The 16,529-nt window shown below is 34.2% G+C and overlaps 1 protein-coding gene across 2 annotated transcripts; it reads right to left on the minus strand.

Moving 5' to 3' along the window:
- Positions 1-11,135: 11,135 nt before the first annotated feature.
- On the minus strand, positions 11,136-15,959 carry LOC133694984 (probable beta-D-xylosidase 7). 2 transcript variants are annotated; one of them, XM_062116702.1, is made up of 7 exons: positions 15,545-15,959; positions 14,603-15,451; positions 13,942-14,244; positions 13,534-13,703; positions 13,348-13,445; positions 12,047-12,841; positions 11,136-11,926 (listed from the first exon to the last, which is right to left on the minus strand). In XM_062116702.1, exons 2-7 carry the CDS (start codon positions 15,146-15,148, stop codon positions 11,340-11,342), a joined length of 2,499 nt encoding a protein of 832 aa, XP_061972686.1. In that variant the 5' UTR covers positions 15,149-15,451; positions 15,545-15,959; the 3' UTR covers positions 11,136-11,339. The 2 variants fall into 2 exon arrangements, with proteins under 2 accessions (XP_061972686.1, XP_061972685.1); XM_062116701.1 differs by having other exon boundaries at positions 14,603-15,959.
- Positions 15,960-16,529: the final 570 nt, after the last annotated feature.

Raw genomic sequence — 16,529 nt, forward strand, 5'->3', positions numbered from 1 at the left:
TTTATGTTGTGAAAAAGAGAGTCGCCACCTAGTATTATGGTCAATAGAAAACCTAACTAGTCTTTAGAGATTTTAAGGCAAGAGACTGGTTGCGTAAAGGGAAGGTTTTAACACCTCTAGTACGCCCTACTTAAGGTAAGCTGCTTGGTGTTTGGTTTGTCTTATAATTGCTATGGTGTTGGTGTTCTCTAATCAGTTTTTCTAGGATGAGTTTGCTATGGTGAATGAACTTGGGTTCAAAGTCTAAAAGAAAGAACTTTTGGCCAATATGGATCATACTTTTAGATATATCTATATAGTGCCAAGGAGAACCGATATAAATCTCTTGAAATCTGAGTTTGATTTGAAATAAATTTACAACCTATGAATTAAGAGACAACTAAGATAGAAATCTAAGGAGATTCAATGTGCTTAAAAGCTCATTTTTCCCTTAGTTTTCCAGTGTTTGCAACTCGTAAATCACCAGGAAGAGGAGTAAAAAATTAGAAATCTAAGGAAATTCATAGCGCTTTAAAAGCCTATTTTTGCCTTAATGTTTCATACTTTCATGGTTCATAACCCGTGGAGTCAAAAATTGAAATGTCCTCAATTATAATCAAGACTTCTTTCAAGGATGTATGATGACTTATTATTCCTAGAAAATATTTAGGATACCATTTGGTTTTTTTTATCCAAATATTAACAGTGAATAATAACAAGTTATTCCCAATAATCTTTTGGATATTAATCTCTTTGGGATTTCTTTATCCAAATATAAATGGTGAATAAAGTAGAATTCCTCAAAAATAAGATTTTGAATTTTTTGGAATCTAGAATGCAAGAAAATAATTTTCGTGTTTAAGAAATCCATGCTAAAACTTATTTTCAAAAATTCAAAAATTTGTTTTTTTTATAAAAGGAATGTTCAAAATATGTTAGGGTATTGGCCATATGCAGAATACAAGAAAACATTTCTATATTCATTCAGAAAACCCAAGCATCACAGTTAATCACAATTAAAGATAACAAACCGTGCGCATATATATATTCTCAAAATTTTGCAAGAGAAAAAAAACTAAACAATTAAAAACAAAAAACAAAGATGGCCCCTCAAAGCTACCCCCCTAAAATAAAATTTGGTTTATCAACTTAAACCCCAAAATCAAACTCAGTCACTGTTCAAGTGAATTATAATTCACTTGAATAGTAAAAACACAAATGTTGTCATTCAAAAACAAAGAGGAAAACGCGTCCCCTCAGACTTGCCCGAAAGATTACTTTAAATGCAATCCAAGATTATCAAGCAGGGAAAACACCCGAACAGAAAAGTGAGCTGATAATGAAGACATAATAACCCCCCACAGTTCCTCATGAACTAGAGAAAAAGAAACAAAAACAATAGGAACCCGCAAACTCTAACAAAAATAATCGTCTAAGCTCAAAGCCACATAAGGAAACAGAAGACAAGCATTCATTGTATTGTCAAAAATATAGAAAACAAAAGTGCAAAGCCAGAAGACAAAACATGTTTTTAAAACTTTAAAAACAATCAGATTTATATGCAGCAAAGGAGGAGAAAGTTGAAACTTATACCTACACGTCTCACTAGTTTTGGCTGCAGAAGATGAAATACAAACCCAAATGATCGTTTCTGTCAAGGTTTAGCAGCAAAGCTCCTTCTCTATATGCTGGAGATCTCCCTCGTTTCTGCAGGTCTCACTAGTTTTGACAGACGAAAGTTTCTGTGAATGTTTAGCAGCAAAACTTCCTCTCTATATGCTGCAGATCTCAAATGTTTCTTCTCCTCCTCTCCTCCTCTCTATCTAGGTTCTGATATAAAAAAAATATAAAGGGGGTATTACAATCAAGATTTCATGAATTATGATGAGGTATTATGACAAAAGAAGAGGAGGATTCAAAATGAGAGGTGATATCAAAGGGAGAGAAATAAAGAGATTAGTGTTCTAAAAAAAAACCAAGTGTCTATCTCGTATTCTAGAGGATATGCAACAAGAACTTGATGTGCTAACGATATTAGTCAATGCCCAGCAAGCTTAAGAAAAAGAGGAGCAAAAACATCGTAATGATGATAGACAAAAAAGAAGGGTTGCTACCTTCATCCAAAGTTGTTGGCGACGATTGTTGGCAAGAAAAGAACTCCAAAGGCTTTAAAAAGAGGCTAAAACTTTATCCCTTATCCATGTTAATGATTCAAGGATGATTCATCTTAAAGAGGTAGGGAATGATATGTTCCAGACAACGAAAAAACAATCAGATTTGGATTCTGATGTAAAATACGCAACTGTTCACTTTCACGACAACAATCATAATTCTCACTCCAATTATTGGATCAGACTGAAATTCTACGAGGAGACTCCTGACATATTGTACTACCTTTGGTTAAACTTTTAGGTCAATCAGAATTCGAAAAGACATCACAATACTGGTCAACAGAGGCTGTATGATTTTAGTTATTTATTTCCTTTTGACTTGTGGACTTCCTATTTGGCTAGGATTCTTTTCCTACAAGGATATGACAGTTGGTTTTGGGAATTTTCTAGTCTTGTAAGGATATTTAATAAGCAACAACATAGTTTCCATGTGTAACATGGACTCCATATTAACGTGGAATCCTTATGGTGTATAGAAATAATTATTCTATCGTTATTATAGTAGGAATGTATCATTAAATAAGTTTCCAAGTCAGTTAAGAATACTTTGCAATGCAAGTAAGGAAACTAAAGAGAAGACAAATTTAGATTTGATTCTCCTAGCTTATAGGGGCCTTCTAAAGAGCAGCAAATTTGATCCTATAATATTTAGGATATTAAATTTGGATTTATTATTGTTATTATCATTTTCTTTTTAGTTTAGGATTTATTTATATTATTTGGGTTTAATTGTAAGTGGATATCATATAAGTCCACATAAAGGGTTCGTTAAGGTTTGTTCCAGTCGAGAGTCAGTATATATAAAGGAATAATCGTACATGCATTTTATTGCTCTTTAAGGTATAATCAATTTGATGACTTAGGCATTCAGTTTCTGTTGAGATCGTGATCTCAATTTCATAGGTGAAGAGAAAATAGAGTTTCTCTAAAAGATGTTTTTTGGGTAGCTGACTCGATTTCCCATAGATAGTTGACAAAGAGACTTCATAAGTTTTATGGTTTAAATCAACTCTTTATGTTCACTTATTGGAAAACTTTTAATCTCTTGAGGTTTTAATGACATTCATACGGTTAACTATAACATGTAGCCTAAATTTGTATGTCTCACCAAGTTCATGGGAAAAATAGAAAATATCATATTTTGACTTAAGTAGCAAAAATGTTGCATAGCCTTTTGATTTTATTGGAAACAATGTGCATCCAGTATTTACAGTAGATCATACCTCTCATATTGATTTGGAACATTCCTAATCATTAAAGTAGTCTCTTCTACTGATGAACCTTATTAGTATCATTAATAGGATCATAAAAATGAACACCATCCTCCTGATTGAGTGATGTTATAGCTTTGTGGAGATTCTTTTGGCTAGTATACTAATGATAAAAAAAAAAAAGCAATACAAATTTAACACCAAAGGCCATTAAAAATTATAATAGAGGTTAGCTCCTGATAATTGTATCAGGCTCGTTAAGCTTGATAATTCCCTTTGACTGATGAGGACCATCTCAATGAGAAGTCAAACTTAGTTGAAAAACTATTAATGTTCTGATAGAATATTTGTGCTAACAGCCTTAGAGAGGTCCATGACACATCCCATTCTAGATGTGTCTTGATTATATGTCATTAATAGTGATAAGGGATGATAAAAACCAGTTTAGAAATAACAATTGATGGCTTTCTGACCATTCCTTACAAACAATGCCATTGATGATGTCTAAAAAAAATCCAAGTAACTTAAGAACAAGGCTTACAAGTTGAATAATCAGTTAATCTCTTGGTTCTAACAATCTAATCCATTCTTCCTAGCCAAAATGAATAATACTTGATGTTTGGTAAGCCAGGCTAGCCGATGGTTAATACCTGTAAAAGGTCATCTTTTATGGATTTAACAACTCCTTGATGTTTAAGTAAGTATTTTTTAGAGAGAAAAGGTAATAATATTTTAGAAAGAGACTCTAAAAATAAATATGTAGTAAAGAATGAAAATTATGAACCTTTTTTCCATGGCACTGCTCATGAAGAGAGGCTGAAGTGTCATCTTGCCCCGATAACATTAATAAAGGAAAATATCCTTGACACATTCATTAAAGATGGATAAATACCTCTTACCCATAATTAATGAGGGACAAATATCCCTTACATATCATTAATGAAAGATAAATGACCTGTCCTTTTAAAAACTTTATACACTTAGATTTGAAAAGAGATGAGTACCCTAACCTTAACATTTTATGTTAATAGTCATAAGAAAAAAAATAAATGGAGTCTTGTGGCCCAATAGAGGGCTTAGAAAGATTATCAGTTTTACATGTCTAGACTTGGTGAGACACTGAGCTTAGGGATGCTAAGTTTGGCTGCCTTCCAGACCCACAAGTATGTGGATTCAACGCATAATATGAGCTCAATGATGTTGGGTGTAACAACTCGTCAAACCCACATGTACTTAGACTCAGCGTATAGTCTAAGCTCAGGGATGTTAGGTGGCGACTTGCCAAAATTATATATACTAGGGCTTAGTGTGTAGCGTAACACAAGGATATTGGGTCTGGTAGCTCGTTAAACGTGATATACTTGGGCTCAACACATAGATGAGTCTAAGGATGTTGGGCTAAGCAACTCGCCGGATCCACATATATTTGGGCTCAATGCGTAATTGAATCTAAGAATATTGGGTCACCACCCTGCCTTTGGTAATTTTTAAACATGGATTTTAGACAAAAAAAAAAACATGTGTAAACACGTTAATCCATCACTTGCATATGCTGATATCAATATATGTGGTTTTTATTCTTCACAAAGTTTTACTTTTGATAATGTTAGGATTCTATCATGTAAACAATGTTGTTTTGTAAACTTTTTCATGTCATATAATCAACATCTGCATATGCACTAAATACTTTATTATGGTTGAGTGAAAGTCAACTTATAGAGTCAAATGTTGAGTTGACTTCCCATGACAGTTTATGGCTTTTTCAATATGCCTTCAATTCTTTTTCTAATAAATATGCTAGCTAAAACTTACTTATTGGGAGTTCTATTTATTAAAGTTTCCTTTAGGTAATTGATTGGTGTTGGACCTTATTAGTTATTCCATACGATCCTCTAAATGCTATTGAATACATATTTTGGGATCTTAAACCAAGGTAACTTTATAAATCTTTTTATTGATGATGGATAACAATTGCATTTATTGTGGAAAAGAGAAAATTGGTTGATACATTTTTATATGCTTATCTTGAGATTAACAAACAAACAAAGTGGATACGTTTGTATTCTTGATGCTTGATGCATTCTTGTATTTTTCTAGAGTATATTGAACATTGACTTATTAAGACGATTACCAGCCTCTGCCCTTGTTTGTAAGATCATTTTCAATGAACATACACATGAATTTTGTGATCCCACACACACACACACTCAGATAGGAAAAAAAAGATAATTGTTCCTGCAATGGCATGGAAGCAAATGATGACCCTGACTTTGTTTTTACCATATTCAAAAGTTGCAGGAATATTGCAAGCATCAACTATTGTTTCCTTGCTAGGGAGACTCATGTATCAGTAGCATATACTTTGATTTTACTTCTATTACTCTCATTATAACTTGTGACAAATAAACCTTATTGTAATATGTGTTTAAGATAGTAATGGGAAAAACCCACTGTTATATGTTTTTCTTGTATTCTTTAAAATTATGGTCTTTTTTTCCCACTGCTAATTATGCATTGTTGTCAAAAGTTAAAGCACATTAAAAAATGTAAAGCTTGTAAGATGATCAAGGTGCAAGTGTAAATGCTCAAACCAAGACGATATGTTATATATATATAGAACATAGTCATATAAAGTTATATTTTTCATTAGAAAATTGAAAGAAAATATAAAATACCATAACATAGTTATATAAAATTATATGTTCATCTTTAAAACAAGATAAGATAATTTAAAGTAGTAAGTAGCCAAATAGATTAAGAAACATACTTAAATATCATTATCAATATTTATTAATCTTCAAAAATATTTTCAACCATGCTTTCCTCTCCTTCACTTGAGTCCTCCATATCTTTTATTTCATGATTATAATCCAAATTCTAATCTCTCAAACCATACCATATTTGTTTAGAATTAGAACTTGATTCCTCCTTATGTGTTGTCCTAACACTTGATGTTCCTACTTTTCTCAACTTTGGATGCTGCCTAGTATTTGTTTTTGGCTCTTTAACTCCAATTGCTCTTGTCATATCATCTCAAGTTAAAATGTCTTCATCAAACCCCAATCCATCTTTTGCTACAATATTATTCTTTATATTAGCCCCCATCATCCTAACCAACCATTTGTTGCAATCATCATTATCTTCTAATTAAACAAGATCAATAAAATTCCACAAATCATGATGAGCTTTAAGTTCTTTATTGTATTTAACATACACTAAATCATATAATCTTTTATTCTCTAGTCGATTTCTTTTATTTGTGTGAATATGTAGAATTACAATATACAATAAAGTTAAGATCAATTTTTTTTTATGATAAAAAAGTATTAACTTCAAGAATTCTCTAATTAGCTACAAGCCTACAACTTACAAGTCAAAGTGCTTATATGTTCAAACACACTCCAATGGTCTTTACAACTTGCTGCACTATAAGTTAAGCTCATGATTTTGATAGCTAATTTTGTAAATTTAAAGTGGAACTTCCAAAAAAGCTCCACCATTAAACTCTAAAATTTATGAACAAATAATTTTAATTTTAAAGGTTGAATGTAATAATTGTTTTTAAAAGAAAAACTAATAAATTTTACCAGGAAACTTTGTGTTTATTGATTGAATTGCCAAAAAGTCGTTCAGCTTGTTTGTATACCAATAACTCACTCATGATTATACTTTGAACATCACTATCAAGAACTAATTTTTCATTGCATTGATACAACCCCTTAACCACATCTTGATTAGTTTCAATAGATGAGTCTCTATAAAATAATTAAGGATTCAAGTAATGGAATGTTGGATACAATGGATGATGAAGTTGACATTCCCATCTTTCGTTAATGATATCAAATACCTGCCTATATTTTTCTTCATTATTATTAAAAGAGTAATGAATTGTTTCTTTAGCCCTATCCATAGCTTCATAAACGTATATCATTACGGTTTTTTTCTCATTGTTTGCAAGTCGTAGAACTCTCATAAAAGAACCCATCACTTTAAGGATATAAATCACATGACACCAAAAGGATGACGTCAAAATGATTTAGTTTCTCCTTTCCTCGTAACTTCCTATGCCCATTTACTCATTTCCCACCTTTTTTTTTATATGAACATGTTTTTAAGATTATGCTTTTGTTTGTGTGCTCATTGCAAAGTAAGAAAACTTGTTGCAAATCGAGTAACTTCATGCTTCATCAAATCTCTTTTCTTCATAAATTCCCTTATTATATTCAATGCATCATTGTGGTTAAAAGAAATCCAATAACAAAAAGGCTATTTGTATAGTTTCCTTGAACATAAAATCCAAACATTAAATTGCACATGGAGTCCAATACAAATGTTTTCTCTTTGCTTGTAACAACTTACCTAATTGTAATAACAAAAATCCAAACATAAAATTTTATATAATTTAAGAAATATAACATATTTAATTAATTAATTAAAATAAGAATCTAAATTACAACATGCAAATTAATAAATAACTACTTACCAGCTAACACATCATTGCTTCCATTGTCAGTGATTACCTGGACACCATTGTTCTCTAATTTGCTACACAAATCTATCAAGAAACTCAAATGTTTACTCACTGAATTTTGCAAAAGATAATCCATCAATAGACTAAATAAACATGGAACCTAAAAAGCAATTAACCATAAAGTTGATTATGCTTTTATTTCTCTATCTATCCATCCACCCAACATAATATGTCATGACATGCACGATGTTGAATGATGGGTTTTCCTCATGGATCAAGGGGAGTTTGGATGTATTGTTATAAATCATAAAATTATGATTTGAAAAGTTCAAGAGTTGTCACCTAATATTATAGTCACTAAAAAACATAATGGTCTACGAAAGTTTAAGTAAGGAGACTAATTGTGCAAAGAGATGTCGGTCTGGGAAATTGATATAAAGCTAGTGGCGGCGTCCGTGGAGGAGTTGGTGCTACTACTATTACCGCTATGAAGGAAAAAAGAGAACAATCAGTGAAGAGGGAGAAGTGTAATGGCGCTAATGGAGGAATTGGTGGTTGGCGTTAGCTAGGGGAAGAAGAAAAAGAAACCTTTAACTGAGAGGAAAAGGGAGAAATTGGCAGAGAAGAGAGAGAAGCTTGTGGTGGCTCTTCCTAACGTGAGATAGTTAGCTGGTGGTTATGCTAGTGAATTATGGTGAAGCTGGTGGTGGACAAGCCGGTGGTGATGACGGTTGGTGGCTGAAACGGTGGAGAGAGAGGGAAAGAAAAATGGTAGAAAAACTAAGGGGAAAACTATTTTTTTTTAATGTTTTCACCTAATTTTTGTCATCCTCAGACCATGAAATCCACTCCTATTTATAGAGGGTGGAAGAGGGACGTTTCGTCTATACTAGTGCCAAATCTTGACTCTTGATTCGACCCGGAAAGATCCCAATTGTTAGCTCAAAGTAGTTATCATGGGTTGTCAGATTTGTTGCAGAAAAAATTGATGGTCAGGTTGGTCACTTTGGGGTGGTGCCACAGCCGTTATAGTGTCTATTAACCAGATTGATAACATGCGCATGTAGTCAGGTGACAAACCATCATTTGTATGTAAGTTTTATCCAATTTGGTTGAGGGATGAAGCATTAAAATGGTATTGTTTTGGTATAATTCATTTTAGTACTTCAATTTATGATTTCTCTCAATTACACCCCTGATTAACTTAAAAACTTTAAATTTTGTTCAATTTTGCCTCTTACGAACTTCAATTTTAACCCTGAATTTCAACGTCTTTTCATTTTAGTCTTTGGTTTCAGATTTTTTCAATTTAACCCCAAATTAACCATTAAACTTTCAAATATCTTCAATTTCACCCTTGATTTCAGCCAATTGAGTCCCCATATTGATAACTAGGAGGTTTTAAACTTGGCCCATATCTTCCAATAACTTCAACCATCTTCTTAAAACTTTTCAAATAAGCGACGTTGAATGCAATCGCTACTTGATAAAATAAAAGGCGAGCTATATATTAAATTGTTCTAGCTTTCGATTCTTTGTCACAATCATCATTTATGCTTATTTGCCTCAACTTGACTTCTTATCTTATTTTGGGATCATAAACAAATCTATTGGTCTCTAACCTTTTGTTTTCTTTCCACTATCTTGTCAACCACTTTCTTCACTTGCTCTTGTACCAAGTGAAGTTGAACATATCTCTTGTGCTACATCATCCCCTAGAGCTTTAAATTCATCAAATTTAGATAGGTGACCATATGATGCAACCTTTTATGTCTTCCTTGCTTCCATGTAAGCTTTCAACTCCTCCTTCACTTCAGGGGGACATTTCTTACAAGCTATAACATTTTTATATGTTCTAATTTGATATTGTTTTGCTCGAAAAACTCCACCCTTCGATGTTTTCTCATAAAATTTGCATGTGATAGCATTTGAATTCTTAAGGGTTTTTTTTTTAAAAGAAAAAAGTTATACTTTTATGCATATCTCTCTTGTTAAACATAATTTCAATGTACTAAATATATGTCAAGTACTAAGCACTAACTAATTTAATTAATTTGTATATGAACTATGAATGTAGGTACATGAAATCAACTAAAGTTTAAAAATCACAGCAAGAACAAAGAAAAAAAACTGAAAGTTAGAAATTTTAACAGCGTAATACCATTAAAATGGACATGTAAAAAGAGAAAGAATTAATAACATCGAGAGATAGAAAGAGAGAAAAAAAAAGTGTAGAAGAAAGAAATTAAGTGAGAAAGAAACAAAAAGATGACAAATAATAAAATATAGGGCACTAAAAAAAAATTAAAGTATTACTTGTTCTTTACTTCAATTGTTCTTTGACGGTGTTAAACACCAAAGTTGGAAAATGAAAGTGTGCATACTATTTATATTCTAACATTCCCTTCCTAGTCTTTGTCTCTCACTTTAATGATTTTTTTATTTTATTTTTTACCCTAATCTTTGCTTTGATTTTTTATTTTATGAAAATACCCATGAATTGTTTCTAGATTAAAATAAATAGCTCAAAATATAATCCAGTTAAAAAAAATCCTAAAAAAATGATGTTTGCTTTAACACTTGGCACCCACTCTTTAGGTGCTTGTCTAGGCAGCGCTTCATTTAAATTCATCGTTGGAGGCTCATAAAGGCATTGTAGCCTTGCCTGTAGCGCTTAATTGAGCGCCGGAGCGCCTTTTGACAGCATGTTATTATGAGGCAATCATTTATTTAGAATTAGTGAAAATATTTCGATTTCAGCTTTGGTGTTATTGCAGTGCGTACTATTTCGTCACAATAGTTGGTTCATCCAACCTGAGTCAGGATACCATGGATTGTTTAATAAGGTTATGTGTCAACCATTTTAAGTATTTCCTACCGACCATGCGCTTGCATATTTGCACTGTAATTTTAGGTCTGCCACACATCAAACAGTTACTTTTACAAGACCATTTCAGAGCTTTCTGCAGTGCATCATGGAAAAAAAATGGCATATTGTCCCAGGCAACTGAAATCAGCAGACCATTTTTGGAAGCCATTCATATAACAAGATTCCAGTTCCTTTCCGCTGCAGCCACCTTCTTTGAAGAATCAGTACCTCTTATGGAACTATGAATTGTGACTGGCTCGAGTTTTAAATTACATGTTGATGGCGATGGAAGAAGGATCTCAGTTCGTGCTCATCAGAGAAACTTTTTTAATAATATTATTAAACCTGAAGCCTTTTAATTATATTTCATGCTTGTAAAAGAGTTTTTCTAGTGTGATTTAGTAGACTTGAAAAGTTAAAGAAAACTTAGATAATTGGTAAGAATATGGTTTAATTTTTAAAATTTTTTTTGCATCGAACTACTTCAAACTTCCATCGGTGTGTGTTTTGTAGGTAGGCAGTATAACTTTAGGCATGCTAGAACACACGAGATAGTGATTTTCTATATCATTTACTTACGAGCCATTATTTGCGATCAAAATTGCAACCCTCAGCGGTTGAAGAATCATCATCGATTATCAGACTATAATAGTGACTGGGTGTTCCTTGTCTCCAACAAGCAAGATTTGAGATCCTTCTTCCATCACCATCACACCATCTTCGTTAGCACTGCTGAGGTGCTCACAAGGGCTCAACTCATATTCAATTTCAGTTTTCTCTCCTGCACCTAATTTCACAGTTTGGAATCCAACCAACTTTTTGATTGGCCTTCCCTTTCCAGGCTTTGCGTGCCTCGCAAAAAGCAATACAGGATGCTTACCTGCCATCTGTCCCTCGTTTTTAACACTGACGGTGACTTTAAACATGATATTTTCACATTGTTCTTCACCAATGTCTGAAACTAGCTTGTATCCAGGAGTCTCTGAGTTCTCAGACTGCTGATTGCTTGAATCTTTCACGTTCAACTGGTTCTGTGCAACAGAGGCAAACGTATAAGAATAGTCTGAGTAGCTGAGACCATACCCGAATTCGAAAACCTTCTCCCCTTCGTAGAATCTGTAAGTACGGCCAGGATTTCCTGTAGATGGTTGAGGACGCATTCTCATGTCTGTCATTGGTACTTTGGTGAAATCTTGCGGATACCAAGTCATTGGTAATCTCCCTCCTGCATTGCAGCAAGATGAACATCATTCAATTGAAAATAATTTAGCAGTAGAATATGCACCGCCTCTTTCTAGTTGAATTAAGGACCAAATTACACTGTGCAAGCATCGTAATACTTCACCTGGGTTGTGCTCGCCAAATATAATCTGCGCTAGTGCAGTTGCTCCAGCTTGACCTGGATAACCAGCCCATAAAATGCTTCCAATTTTTCGATTATTCTTTGCAAAAGTTACATCCATTGGACTTCCACCAAGAAGCACCAGAACAATGGGTCTTTTGGCAGCTTTTGCTACAGCAGTTATTAGCGTTGGCTGCTTCCCTGGGAGCACCAAGTCCATACGATCAAGCCTCTCCTTCTCTTGACTTTGATCCAGTCCCATTACTAATATCACTTGATCTTCCGTTTGTGCCATTTCTACTGGTTTCTTCTTTGCAGCTGAAGTGCACGAAACATTATTGCAACCTTTTTCATACGAGGCAGAACTAACATAGTTCCGCAATCCTTCCAATATCGTAACATTTTTGCAGGCTGGACCAAAATAATTTCCAAGAAGGTTTGTTGAATTGTGCGCATTGGGGCCTATAACTGCAAGAGAAGAGATTCCTGATTTTGAAAGAGGAAGAAGCCTATCAGCATTCTTTAGTAGGACAATGCCATCTAGAGCTGCTTCAAGGGCTAGAGCCTGATGTTCTTGGGAACAGACTTGGTCTGGACCAATATCGCTGTAGAGCTGTTTGGTGGGATCGCCATTGAATAGTCCTAATCTCATCCTCGTAGAGAAGAGGTTGTGAAGGGCTCTGTCTATTTCACTTACTGTCACTTTTTTCTTTTCAACAGCTGATTTGGTGTAGTTCCTCAAGTAACTAACAGGGAAGTCTTTTGATCTTGCAGAGGTTGAACATTCCACATCCATCCCTGAAATTCGTTCTCTAAGAGATTAGAAGACAGGAACAAGCTACAGTTTTTTTTTTTTATGCATTTCGTAAGTCGTCTCTCTGAATTCGGAAGTTGAAACAAGTTCTTTAACCATAGCTATTGCAGCTGTTTGATTGGTCCTTTGGTGAGTCACACAATCCTAGCTCATTCTACTGTGAAGCGCGACAGTTCCTTAATATGTTAATTATTACAGGAAAAATGCAAGGGATACTTTCATGTTTAGACCAGTTAATTTTAGCTTTGCCTAAACGAGATGCCACTTAGTAGTACATACAATCTCGAGGGAATTCCTTTCCTGGTACTTTCTTGACGACTATATTGCCCAGATCTGCTGATACTCTGAGAATTTCCGCTTGTGGACCACATTATTCTTTCCTTCATTGAACATCTATACCAACCACCACTTTCTTATTTGATCTGTTCATTTAACTTGCATATAAATACAAATTCTAGTATAGCAAGGCAAAAGGAGAGAGTCACAATACCAGATTTCAGCGCATCGGCCACTGCATCTTCTGGTGTTTTAGCGTATTTTTGCTCAACATGTAGGACGTTGACGGCATCGCAATCAGACGTGATGTACCTATATTTTTTCAACAATGACCTTGCATAATTTTGTTTCTTAAATAATTTTCATTCCCATCATTGGAACATTTATTTTATCTTATTACCCGTAGAAGCCCCACTCATGTCTGAGTGTCTTGGTCAAGAGATCGTAATGTGCACAGCTTGGGATTCCATTAATTTCGTTGTAAGAACACATTATCCCGCTAGCTTTTCCTTCTTGTACGCAACTTCTGAATGGAGGCTGGTACGTATCTGCCATGTCCTGCAATGTGACCTGCGCCAAGAAAATGGTGCTTGCATGTAAATGACATGGCAGAGAATTTCATTTAACACAAAAACCTTAAAACGCACATTATACATCAAGTTAAAACAACTGGGATATGGCCATAAATTAAAAAAAAAATCATATATAAGAGCAGAACTGAACAACCCGATTTCTCACCACTTTTTATATTATTAAAAAAAAAACTATTTAAACACATCAGGTTCTTAAACCATTGCATATCACTTACTATAGCGTTAAATCTGAACCTATTCACGCCATTCCAATTGTCCAAGTCGTGGGCAGTATAATGCTTGCAACAAGCTGAAGCTTGAAGATGGTCACCAAGGGTCGACTCTCCTTCAAAAGAGTCCCCCTGAACTCCTCTGACAAATGACGCTCCATACTTCCCTACAACCAATGGATCTTCTCCAGGTGTCTCTTGCCCTCTTCCCCATCTGGGGTCTCTAAATATGTTGACGTTTGGTGCCCAAAATCCCAAGCCTGTAACTTGTCCAGCATTGTATAAGGCTCTTGCTTCTTTACCAGTCGCCTTCAAGAATCCATTCACAAATGAGTGATCACAAGAGGTGGAAAGAAAAGAGAAGAAATTCCAGACACATCCATTTACTTTTACAATTGTACTCCCAACTCCATTTTGAATATCAGGACTTGGATGTTGACCTCTGTTTTTCTTTTTTTAATGAATTGAAGTGATAAAGCTGAATCTTTTGCGTACGGAAATGAATAAGAAAAATATAGCTATGGATGTGTTTTTTTTCCTATAAATATATAAAAATAATATTTTTTAATAAATTTATTTTTAATATTAACATATCTAAAATATTAAAAAAAAAGTTAATAAAAAAAAGTTCGAAACATGTTTAACCGCATCCCAAACATACACTTACTTGACCAATGCGATACCATATATGGGCATCAAAAGAAGCAGCAGTGAGAATGACTTGAGGGAAGCTTGTGGCATGCTGAATGGTTCTATTGAAAAAACTGATGCCTTGTTGCACCCTGGTCAGAAAACCAATGCCGTGTAATCCTTCCGACCACCATTCATAGGCAGGAATGCCAAGCCTCGGAATTGCCGGGGATGTGTCAACAAGCTGCGTTGCCTTTTCCTCAAACGTTAGTCTAGAGACAAGGTCTTCTGCTCTTCGGCTTATAGGCAGCGTGGTTTTGCAAAAATCATACGTCTTTGTTGATGGGTCAGATGAATCACACGAGTATGGAGGTTGTGAAGCAGAAGCACATGAGTATGGATCCTGTGGGTGAGATGAATCTGTCGACTCAACACACAAGTGAAGCGAAGTAATATGGAATATGAGGAAAATGACCAAGTTTTGGAGTTTCATTCTGTGAATTTGTTGATAAGAACTGAATAGATGGAATGGATTATATTTGTTTTTGAAGTGAGTTTTATAGGAAAAAGGGTCAGGTGACATATCTGATATTCAGAATTTGTGAGGTTTGACAATTTCTTCCCCAGGACGAGGGCTCTAAATCACTTGGCTATTGGGGATCTTTGAGGTTTGACAATTTCTAGGAAAACTGGTGGGGATGATTTTTGTAAAAACAACCAAACTGAATTTTGAAAAAACAAAAAAAACCGAAATCGGTTAAAATCAATCGATTTCGATTCGGTTTTTTATGGCAAAAATTCAAAAAAACCGAAACCAAAGATAAGCAATGCAATATCATTAAAATATGCACTTAATCACAACACCATCTCCACTGTTGCCTTGCATCTAAAAAACACAACCAAGATATTTACAAGAAATTAACTATTTGAATAGGCTTTCAATATAAGTAACTGCAAAAGTTGCAGGTATACCAACAACCTTGGTAGCTGAGGCTGATAAAGTTTTATATAGTTGTTGCTCGACAGCATCTCCTTGGTAAGGATGACAACGCTGGCCATGACTTGCACAGGCAGTGCTTTCCCTTTTCTATGCCCACATACAAGGCAGTGAGGTAGTAGCCACACCCACCCCATGAATATTTATTGAACTGGAGCGTAAAAGAAAAGGATAATCTTGTTGTTTCTGAAGCATTCTCAAGGTATGGACAAAAAACAAACAGAGAAAGAAATCTTATAGTAAAGAAATGAAAAGGAGTGCTTAGAGCCTTAGATGGACTACTGCTGAGTGCTGAGGTTTGGGAGTTTTGATGAGAGCTTGAGATGCTAGATCTGAAGAGTTGAGATACAAATTGAAGAATAAAGACTGGAAGAAGGCGTGTCTGTGTCTGTGTCTTTGGAGGGGGGGGATAAAGCATTTTGTTTTCATTTATAGTACTGTTCTTTTAACATGAACCGGTTTGGTTCGGGTTTACTGGTTTCAACAGTACAAAACCAAACCGAACCAGAAGTTTTTCTAAAAATTCTAATCGAGTCTAATCAATTTAATCTGTTTTTTTTTCTTGATTTAATTGTTTCAGACTTTCAGTTAAAGCATTTTCTTTTCATTTATAGTACTGTTCTTTTAACATGAATCGGTTCGATTCAATTCTAGTTTACCGGTTTCAACAGTACAAAACCAAACACAACCAAGAAGCTTTTCTAAAAATTATAATTGATAATTGATTTTGTTTTTAATTTTTCAGTTAAATGTTTTTTAATTTTCTCGGTTTATTGATTTTTTTCTCTCACCACCAAGGAAACAATACGCATTACTTTACGAGTTGTCACGGTGCCTGAATAAAGATGAATACTTAACGTGGCCCTGTACAAAAATAATTTTTTTCAAAAGTTGTTTGATATATACTTGAATATTATAAAAATTAATTTTTGTAGTTATTTGACACTAAATAGACTCTCTTCCCAAG

The sequence above is a fragment of the Populus nigra genome, chromosome 5 (genome assembly GCF_951802175.1).
Source record: "Populus nigra chromosome 5, ddPopNigr1.1, whole genome shotgun sequence".
Classification (NCBI taxonomy): Eukaryota; Viridiplantae; Streptophyta; class Magnoliopsida; order Malpighiales; family Salicaceae; genus Populus; species Populus nigra.